Raw genomic sequence first — 10,773 nt, 5'->3', positions numbered from 1 at the left:
CTCAAAGGCGGGGCCTTTGAGAACGCAGGCCCTCTGCGCGTGCTCAGTCTGGAATTGGTGGTCCTCGTTTCTGTCCGGATTGCAGAGGCCGAGGCGACCGTGGCTGAATTATAGGAGGCGGATTGTCATCCCTCGTGGGGCTCACAGTCGCGGGAGTCTGGGAAGCAGTCAGTAGTCCACGACCAAAAGAAGGTGCACATTTCGTCAAGAGATTAGTGCTTTAAAGAAGCAAAGCGCGGGGTGATGCAAACCTACTGAAGGCTAAGGCAGCCGGCTCGTGGCATCTTCGAGGATTGCGCATTCTACACAGAGTGAGACTGACGAAAAAGACCATACGCACAAAGTAATACAATACGCTTCCAAAGAAAGAAAGAAAGGAAAGGAAAAGATGTAGAATCAGCAAAATCCGAAGTAGCTGGGTTTGGTGGCTCAGGTCTGTAATCCTACCACGTGGGAGGCTGAGGCCGATATACGTGAGCACCTCTTTTAAAACAAAATCGTTTCTGTTTAGGGCTGGAGAGATGGCTCAGAGGTTAAGAGTACCGACTGCTCTTCCCAGCAACCACATGGTGGCTCACAACCATCCTTTATGAGATCTGGTGCCCTCTTCTGGTGTGCAGATATACATGGAAGCAGAATATTGTATACATAATAAATAAATAAATCTTTAAGATCAAGATGACGCAATCGTGTTATAGGAAATAACGTGGAGTCTGTTAGACATGAGCAAGCTGAGGAAAGCCTCTTGAGTAACTGAGATGTAAGGCATAGGATTCCAGAGAGCTGTAAAGTACCCGGCATCTTGTGGACCATAAAATGTATTTAATGAGTGAATACAGATGACTCTTCTGTTGAGGTTGACTTCACTTTAAAACAACAGTTTTTAGTAGGTGTGGGGATACCTGCGATCATGTAGTACGGAGGCTGCAGCAGGAATACCAGGCAAGTCAGGGCTACGAGAGTGAGAGACCCATTCTCAACGAAAACAAACCAATATATGCTAGTTAAATATTAAAACACTCAAAACCGATAGCAAACAAAAGCCCCAAATTTGGCCCATCATGGTGGCACATGCCTTTAATCCCAGCTCATGGAGGGTGGGCAGAGGCAGGCAGGGTGGGGGGAGGGTCTCTGGTCTACATAGCAAGTTACAGGCCACCAGGGATGGACAGTGAGATGCTGCCTCAAACAAATCCCAACAAACAAACCCAAACTAAAAACAAAACAAAAAAGCCTCAAACTCCACAAAAGAATTGTGAGGGTGCCGTGATGAAACCACAGAAATCTGTGAGATTTGATCTATCTGCCAACAATTCTTTAGTCCAGCTTGAGCTGAGCCCAGAATGCCATTTTGGATCAAGTCAGTTGGACTGCTCTTTTTTGGGGGCGTATTAGGTCCAAAAGGAACCTCCAACCCCTCACTGACTAGGTCCAAGATAACAACAGTCTAGGCTCAGTTTGACAGGTTAAACAAAAGGATTACTGGTGGATAGATTGGTGTATTCTCCGGAACACAAATTTCTGTCTACCAAAAGGAGCCGCTTTCAATATCTTCCCTTGCTTGAAGGCAAAAGGTACTTGTTGACACATAGCTGTGGTTACACATCAGAGCCCATGCTAACCTCCAGGCTCCTTGTCCTTAGTAACATGTAGCTGTTACTAAGCCCCCAATGCTAGCTAGCATCCTGGCCCTTCTCATCTCCTCCACTATGCTAGCACCCATACTGTTCAGAGTAAGCTAGCTCACTCCTCTCCACAGCGGCTCTGCAGCAGCTTAGCTTTCTAGTAATGGCAACGTGTTTTTTTTTTTTTTTTTGTTTGTTTGTTTTTGTTTTGGCCCGATCCGCAATTATCTCTGTTTGCTATTTGTTTGCTTGTTTGTTTTTTGAGACAGGGTTTCTCTGTGTAGCCCCAGATGTCCTGGAACTCGCTTTGTAGACCAGGCTGGCCTCGAACTCACAGAGATCCGCCTGCCTCTGCCTCCCTAGTGCTGAGATTAATGGGGTTGCGCCACCACCGCCTGGCTCTCTTCACTATTTTGTCTGCCCCCAAGAAATAGTCTTGGCCAGTTAGCTTTTTCTCTTCGCTCTGGACTCTTTTCAGATGTCTTTGGTTCTTATCTACAATAAAACGTCCCCCAATCACGGAGCAGACATTTCGGTAGTTTTGTTTTCCTGCGCCTTAGCTTACAGGGCGCTTGGGGCTTTTCCCTTCGGCCCTAAGGAGAACTCAATTCTTATCAAACCCATGCTTTGCTAAGCCTCACTGCGCGAGAAATTGGGGAGCCCTCAGGCAATCAGGCATTCAGAGGCAAGCCAAGGAGAGGGTGTCGCTAACGCCTGAGCCACTAGAGGCCGCCCGAGAGGCGTCCCTTCGGAGTCTGGTTTCTATAGCTGCAAGCCACAGCACCACGTGACCCGCGCCGCTCAGCAACCCCGCCCGCTGCTTCCGGTAGGGGCGGAAAGCGGAAGTGTGGGAGGGTTTGCGGGGCGGGCTTCGGGAGGATGGAGCATTGAGGCGGTCTGGGCGGCTGCCGGCAGCGCCATGGAGACCGTGCAGCTGAGGAACCCGCCGCGCAGGTGAGGGGCGGTAGCCCGAGAGGAGGAGAATCGGGTGGGGAGAGGGATGGCGCGAACTTGCTGAGGGGAGACACCCGAGCGCAAGCCCCGGGCGGAGGGGGACCCGCGAGACAGGCGAGCGGGCTGCAGGAGCACCTGCTGAGTGAGGGAGCATCCGCTGGGCGCGATAGAAAGTGGGCTCGGTTACAGGGAGCATTCTGTGTGGGGGACTCGCCTGAGCAGCGTGAGGACAAGTTAGGAAGACACCTGCCGAGGCCGGGGGAAGCTCCCCAGGAAGAGACTCGAGGACTTAGGGCGAATGCCGAGGGTAGATGAAAGCGAACCCGTTTGGGATGAGCGGGGGCTCACTGAGAGGGTCTTGAATCCCACAGACCACGCGGTGAGGAAAGGTCTGTTGCATTGCTTCTGAGGCAGCAGGCGGTAGAAAAATTGTTGGAGGTCCCATAGTTAGTAAGAAGTAAAGTGGGAATTTTGTGTCCCGGTGGCCCTGTCCAAAGTCATTGCTCCTAACTGCCTTACTGTGGCAGTACCCAAGTTTCGTGGGTCTCGTAATGGAGAGAGGGTGATGGAGGGTGTTCTAGGGTCGTCCCGATTTGGGGATGGTGATGATGGTGGTGGAGCCTTTTGTTGCTGCTGTCTTGAGTGCCTGCCTAATTTTCTCCATATCCTTCCAAAACCTAAAGCTCTGGGACATAGATAAGGAAAGAAAATACCCGAGATGGGTTAGCTGAGGTCCAGTAAATAGAGTTGAGACACAGTAGATCCAGCCAGACGGTGTCCCTTTCAAATTCTGTTTCAATACTGTCAGCTCCAGATTCTAGAGGTATCTGGAATTGTTTTGGGTCAAGATGACCGACTCTAGGAAGTCTGCCGTCCCGGACTCGTTGATGTTGTGTTGGACCACTCCCCCTCACCTGGAGAAAAGAGCACAGAGCCCGAGGGAGTCATACTTCTCTCAGATGCAGCTAAAAACTTCGGTTTCACAGAGAAGACATTTGACTTCCTGTAGCAGAGGGAGCACTAAAATAGGAAGTGTTCAGAATAAGGGAGTGCCCGGCAACTGAGAGGTGAAGAGAGGGGATTCAAGCCTGGGGAGCACTCTTGGGAGTTGCTGGAAGTACATAAACGTGAAATAAAACAAATAGCTTGTTAGTGTGGTGTTCTGAGACTGTAATAGCAACGGCCATTAATTACACCCAGAGAGCACTTACAGGGTGCCAGGCACTGTTTTAATTGCTTTGCATCTTGCCTGTTCAACCATATGAAATTGCAGTATTTGGCCACTTTTGAACTTGTAAAAAAAAATGGTACTTTGAAATAGTACAACTTACTAACTCACTGACCTTCACAACTAATGCATAAGGAGGATATCCTTGTATCCTTGTTTCACAGATGATAAAGCCAGGGCAACAGGTCATTTGTTAGCTGCTCCATAGCTAGTAAGAGGCAGAGTTGGAATTTTAATGTCTGGTGATCTAGTCCAAAGCCTTGTTCTTATAACTTCCCTACTCTGGCATCTCCCTGGAAGTTACCTGCTACATTGGGTCTTTGTATATGTGTATCTTAGCAGATAGTTATTGTATGTATGCAGTCAGTAACTACTAGATTTGTTCTTTCTTTTTGGTTCCCTTTCCCAAAAAACCTTCATTTAAGTAAAATGAGAATTGTGAATGTGAGTTTTGTTTCTCCCTTTGTGTTTGGTGATTGTGGCAGGGGTGATTGGGTTTTGTTTGTTTGTTTGTTTTGTTTTGACTTTGCTCATCCTTGTACCTTTTGGATTTTTTATTTTTAAATATTTATTTATTTATTTGGTTTTTCAAGACAGGGTTTCTCTGGAACTTGCTTTGTAGATTAGGCTGGCCTCTAATTCAAAGAGATCCCAGTGCCTCTGCCTCCCGGTGCTGGGATTAAAGTTGTGTGCCACCACTGTCCAATCTACCTTTTGGATTTTAAGAACTGTAATAAATTCCAAGAGAAGAGCATTGCAGGACTGAATCGTTGGATGATTGGTGCTGTCCTGTTCATTGTAACTAGTGGACTGCTGGGTTTTATTATCATCAGTACTAACTGGCTTGGATTTCTGTAACAAATACCACACCCAGATGGTTTAGACAACAGAAATTAACTATTTGCCCTTCTGGAGGCTGGAAGTCTGAGGTCCAGTGTCTTTGGCTTACAAATGGCCATCTATCCCCACATTTTATGTGGTCTTCGTTCTTATCAGTCCCTGTCCTCAACCCTTCCGCTTACAGAGTCATCTGTCTCCAGATACAATCTCACACCCTGACACTCTTTGGCTTAGAATCTTAATGTTTGCACGAAGGATAGGGCATAGTTAATTTAGTTGCCTTTTTGTTTGTTTTGAGACAGGACCTCACACTGTAGCTCAGGTTGGCCTCAAACTCACTACAGTCCAGCTCTGAGTGCCAAGAGGAGCCATTGGCCCTGACAACTTTGTTATTAAAATGTTTCAGTTTATCTTTTACATTTGTTGTAATCTGCAAAATTTTGTTAGAGGGATGGATATGCATTAATAAAATGGGCCTTTGAGAGTTCTGATATGGCACAGATGATTGAAAACTAGCCAGATCTGAGCACCACTTTGTAACATTTGTTGTGTTTGGAACTATAGAGATGTCTTCTTGAGAGGTTCAGGTGGTGTGCTGCCCAGCAGTCTTAGTGCAGGAAATAGTGTTTGTATTCATGAGCTTGACATGCCTGTGTGACTCAGTGGTTGATGATGGATGGTGTAATGCAAGAGTTAGTGATTTTAAGACGTCAATTGCCATTGGGTAATGGTGTAATGGAAGGCCCAGGGTGCATTCCTGAAATGCTGGCCATTCTTGTGTCGGCTGACTTAGGATAGGAACATCACCAACATTTGGTGTGTGCAATTGCATTTATTGGCCAGGCCTGTTCATTATGAGCAAGAAAAAACTAGTATGGGATGTCACCTCTGAGTGAATGTCATCCCACAGTTCACGAAAGTCAGACCACTTGGGTGATAGTCTTGTCCTTGAAGTCTCAGTCACTTAGCAGATGTTTCATAGAAATTGTGTTTGTCGATAACCTACTAGTTAGCATTTTCAATGAAATTTTATTATGAGTCAGGTGTGGTGGTGTGCACCATTCTGGAAGCATTCTGGAAGGCAGAGGGAGATAGAACTCTGAGCTTGAAATCAACCTGGTGTACAGAGCCAGTTCCAGGACAGCTAAGCTACAGAGAGAAGAAAAGACAAAAAAATTCTATTTTGATAACATAGAGAACACAAGATTGCTACTCAAGGTTATGTGATTGCCACACCTACATTGGTTGATCCATTTAGCAAATATTTTCTGACCATCTATCTCTTGGTTATTTGGTACCAGAGTTAATAATGCTTCTTTAAGTTTAAAGTGTTTTAAACATTCTAGATGCAAAACAAAACTCCCATGTATGTTGTTTAAAAGGCATGTGAACAGTTGTTTAAAGTTTCTCTGAGTGTTATCGAGTCTTGCAACTGTCTCTTAGGACCAAGGCAGTTTCCTTTGTTCTGTGGTTTCTGAAATAGCGACTTCGGCTTTTGTTAAACTGTTAAGAGTCAACACTTGAAAGAGAATCAGATCTCCTCTGTATAAGCTGTGTATAAGAGTTTCTTCTTGATGAATGAGGTATTGTCCATTGTTTATACAGCTATGATTGGGGATTTTACCAAAAAACCCGAGCTGTTCGCTTTAATTTCTGAGATCGTAGAAATAAAATATCACGTCTGAAGTTTAAGGGGAGTTTCACTTCAGCCCTTTTGCCTTGAAGTTGGGAGTTTTTATGAAGTCATTGGGATTTTAATTGTAGGATCTTTTGAATCTTCAAATGTCAGTGTAGTCAGTGTATTTTGTTGCTCTTCAAGTCAAGAGCCACTCTCTGTGGTTCTTCCTTTCTTTATAAAATTCTGCAGGATCGACCCTCTGAGGTCAGGGCTTATTGGTAGTTGGTTGCACTTCATATGGTCTGGCTTTTTTTTTATTTTCAATTTTATATTCTTCTGATTTTTCTATTTTTATTTAAAGTCATTTCTTCTAAGAATTGATATTGTTTAGCTAATACAGGCTTTTTTTCTGCACAAGAAGTTTACAGTGTGACTGCTTCCATATTTCACCATTTCCTGAGCTGTCTTTTCTTTGTTGTCTTTTGTAGCTTCAGGAAACTATTATGTAGACACACACACACACACACACACACACACACACACACACCCTATCCTACAACAAACTCTTTAAGCCTGTTAATATGTTTTATTAGAGGTCTCAGTTTTGAATTTGGAATGTTGCTTTTTAACCTCTCCAGCTTATTCTGATTGTCTAGCATCACTGCTAAGTTTGAGTGAGTGGCCCATTTGATTCTTGGCACTAGTGAAAGGTACATGGCTGATCATGACAGGAGGGTCTTAGTGAGATTGTTAAAACTCCTTGCTGTCAACGCAGTTTGTACTTTTGGGTCTGTATAAATGTCTGCTTTCTACTTCCTGTTTCTGTGTTACCTATAGAACTTAATTGGGTAGACAAAAAATGACCAAAGCTTTGCCAATAGAGGGCAAAAGGTCAGCTAGTCCAATTCAGGCTTAAATATACAGCCTTACATTTAAATGTCTTTTTGAAGAGATAGCTATGCCATTTAAATTCATAGAAATAATTTACCTGGGGGCTGGGGAGATGGCTCAGAGGTTAAGAGCACTGGCTGTTCTTCCTGAGGTTCTGAGTTCAATTCCCAGCAACCACATGGTGGCTCACAACCATCTGTTATGAGATATGGTGCCCTCTTCTGGCATGCAGGCATATATGGAGGCAGAATGTTGTATACATAATAAATAAATCTTTTTAAAAAAAGTAAACAGGGGCTGGAGAGATGGCTCAGTGGTTAAGAGCACTGGCTGCTCTTTCAGAGGACCCGGGTTCAATTCCCAGCACCCACATGGCAGCTCACAACTGTCTGTTACTTCAGTTTCAGGGAATCTGACACCTTCACACCAATACACATAAAATAAAGTTAAATAAATTATTTTTAAAAAAGTAAAGAAAGAAAGTTTATAAAAAAAGAAATGGTTTGTCTAATGTTTGGCTCTATACTATAACATTTCAGTCACATGATAATTATTTTCCCTAAGTTTCCAACTGTAGAGAACTTGGCCATTTTGAGTAGTCTGAACCACCATGGGACAGCTTCTCTCGTTAGAAAATTCATACATATGTCGAATGGAGATTTGATTCTTGGCAGCTCTTCATGTTCTGGTCTACAATGTACTTGGGTGATCCAGCAAAAGTATAATTCCTCCCAGGGATGGTGGTGCACACCTGCAATCCTAGCACCTGAGAGACTGAGGCAAGAGGATTATACTTTTGATGTCAGTCTGGGTTATAATATTGAGAGCCTGTCTTTAAACAACAAAACAAAACTATTAGCTTGTTTTTACCTTTAGCTCCTAGTAGAGAAAGTAGACTTTGTAGAGCAGTTCCTAGAACAGTAATTATAAAATAAACAATGTACTTTATTTTTTAGTTTCAAGTAAGATGCATTTTGTGTTTTTATTTCTTTATCCACAGGCAACTGAAAAAGTTGGATGAAGATAGCTTAACTAAACAGCCGGAAGAAGTGTTTGATGTCTTAGAGAAACTTGGAGAAGGGTGAGTATAGATAGAATATATGTTGACCAGTGGGTCCTAGTCTTTCTCCTGGCCTAGTAATTGAAGGATGTGAACCTCTCTCTCATGGTGTCAAATTCAGGCCTGCACAAAAGAAAGAATGATGCATATCAGCATTGTTCCAGGTGGTATGGGAGGCAGGTTTACTACTTTCAGTCTTCACCCTATCACTAAATTTAGTGACTTATCACTAGGTTTAGTGACTTCTAGTCTTTTTTTTTTTTTAAAGATTTATTTATTTATTTATTATGTGTACAGTATTTGGCACCAAATGTCATTACTGATGGCTGTGAGTCACCATGTGGTTGCTGGGAATTGAACTCAGAACCTTTGGAAGAGCAGGCAGTGCTCTTAACCACTGTGCCATCTCTCTAGCCCCAACTTCTAGTCTTTTTAATATTAAGGCTTTTATTGTTTTCTCACAGAATCTGTGATGTGTATGATTTTTATGTATTTAACAGAAAGTGCTAATTAGATTATAATTCATTAAAGTTTTAAAAAGTCAGCCAGGATGGTGGCCTACACCTTTAATTTCATCATTTAGGAGATAGAGGCAGGCGGATCTCTGCGAGCTTGAGGCCATTTTGGTCTATATAGCAAGTTCCAGGCCCTTTCTCTCTAAAACAAAAACAAAGACAAAAAACAAAACAAAAAAGAAATCGGAAAGCAAAAGGAGTTAGACATAGGCAGTTTGATATACTTTGGGGTTAAAGGCATGCACCTTATACTTCTACATATCCTTTCAATTTAATTCTGTGTATTTATTGCTTCTTCTGTAATAAGCACATTAAATTACTAGGGATACCTTAAGCATTTAACTTTTGAATAGATAATAAATTCAGAATAGATAAATAATTCAGAGATAGTTAATGTGTATGTAAACAGGCATTGTTGCATGTGAAATTTTAATCCCTCCAGAATACCTCTGACTAATGACTGACTGACTGTATGCTTTTTTCTTTTTCCATGGTGCTAGGGATTGAGCCCAGGCTCACACACATGTCAGGCAAGTGCTCTGCCTGAGTGAAGCCTCCCCTCCCCTTTCCTTCTCTCCCCTCCCCTCCCCTCCCTGCTTGAGAGTTTAGTATTATGTTTAAACACAGATGTGTAGCAGTGACAAGCACAATTCATGGATTACATGGAGTAGATTTTCATGGATTACCTCCTTGTTAAAAACATTAGTCTTCAACTTTCTGTTAGTTGAAAAAGTACTTTTGGGGATTCATCAAAAAATCAAGCAGAGGAAGGAAGGAAAAGAACCTGAGTTGTGATGCTCCAAGACAAGCCCAAGATGGTGGAAGACTGCCAGTTGAATGGCATCAGTAAAGGTATGAGGTGGTGACAGTCACTCTGCATCTCTTGCCTGGGATCTGTAGTTTTAGCTTGGCATTCTTGCTATTCTCCTGAAGGCGATTAGTCCATGCCCCTTAATCTAACAATGTTCACAGGTCGTTTTTTTTTTTTTTTGGAATATGATATAAATTGGTGGTCATAACTGCATATGTATTAACTTGGTGTTTTTCATTTTTAATAAGAGCATGTTAGAGTAGTAAAGAACTCACACAATGAAGTCACACAGACCCAGGTTAAAAGCCTTGATATCCTATTTATTAGCGTAGCAGATGAGCTATACTCTCAACCCTCATTACAAAGCAGGGATAATAACAATGTCTGTTACATGGTGTCATAGAAAGTGTTGCATGAAATAATAGATGTAAAGTACTAGGTACAGTGATTGTCACAGACTGAATGCTCAATAAGACACAGCTATTATTTTTGGTGTATCAGCTGAAGCATTTTTCATACCTTATGTCAAATCAAAGCTAAATCTTAAGTCTTAAAGTGCAGTTAGTTATTATTAGCAGGGACCCTGCTTGCTGTGCTTGATTTAGGAAATATCAAACTTATAGGCAGAAAATGCCAGATATATAATGTGGAGGAAAAATAAGCTAATTATGTTTTTTTTTGTTTTTTTTTTTTTTACTTGTGTTTAGATACGTATGTCTTCAGCAGAGAACTTGGGAATTTCCCTCTAAAGATCCTTTCTCTTGCTTTCATCTCAATTGAACTTTTAAATGACACTACAGACACTTGGATGTTTGTCACCCTGACTTAAGGAACCTGGGAAGGTTTCACGGAACTAGCGTGATCCTGCAGGAAGACCTTCCTAACCTTTACTACTCTAATGAAATGCCACACCATCCTCAGATGTTCCTTCAGTGAATGGATTATGAATTCTCAGTGACTTGTGGTTTAAAATGCGCTTGTGCTGAAGAACCATATTTGGCTCTGGAGCTGTGGTTGCGCTGTTTTGAAGAAATCATGTGTCTCTAAAACAGGGCAGAGTCACAGCTTGAACCAAGATGCGCGGAGAGCACCTGGGATGTTCAGAACGGAGCCTAGCATTCTTTTGCTTCTGTTACTTCCAAGTTTTACACATTTGCTCATTTAAGTTGTCTTTTTTTTTTTTTTTTTTGTATTCTCATGTACTTTAGGCAGATGCTCTATCGCTGAGCTA

The 10,773-nt window shown here is 42.6% G+C and overlaps 1 protein-coding gene across 4 annotated transcripts in view; it reads left to right on the top strand.

Annotated features, from left to right (window-relative positions):
• Positions 1–34: 34 nt before the first annotated feature.
• The window catches only part of Stk4 (serine/threonine kinase 4), an 85,719-nt gene continuing 74,980 nt past the window's right edge, over positions 35–10,773 (top strand). For 3 of the 4 annotated variants that reach the window (XM_027423474.2, XM_027423472.2, XM_027423473.2), the window contains exons 1-2: positions 2,428–2,579; positions 8,157–8,237. In XM_027423474.2, coding sequence (XP_027279275.1) covers positions 2,545–2,579; positions 8,157–8,237 — 116 coding nt within the window. In that variant the 5' untranslated portion in view covers positions 2,428–2,544. Of the gene's footprint in view, positions 434–2,427; positions 2,580–8,156; positions 8,238–10,773 lie in introns of those variants that run through there. The other variant, XM_027423475.2, reaches the window with a different exon arrangement.

The sequence above is a fragment of the Cricetulus griseus genome, chromosome 6 (assembly GCF_003668045.3).
Source record: "Cricetulus griseus strain 17A/GY chromosome 6, alternate assembly CriGri-PICRH-1.0, whole genome shotgun sequence".
Lineage (NCBI taxonomy): Eukaryota > Metazoa > Chordata > Mammalia > Rodentia > Cricetidae > Cricetulus > Cricetulus griseus.
This window is presented reverse-complemented; position numbering and strand designations above follow the sequence as displayed.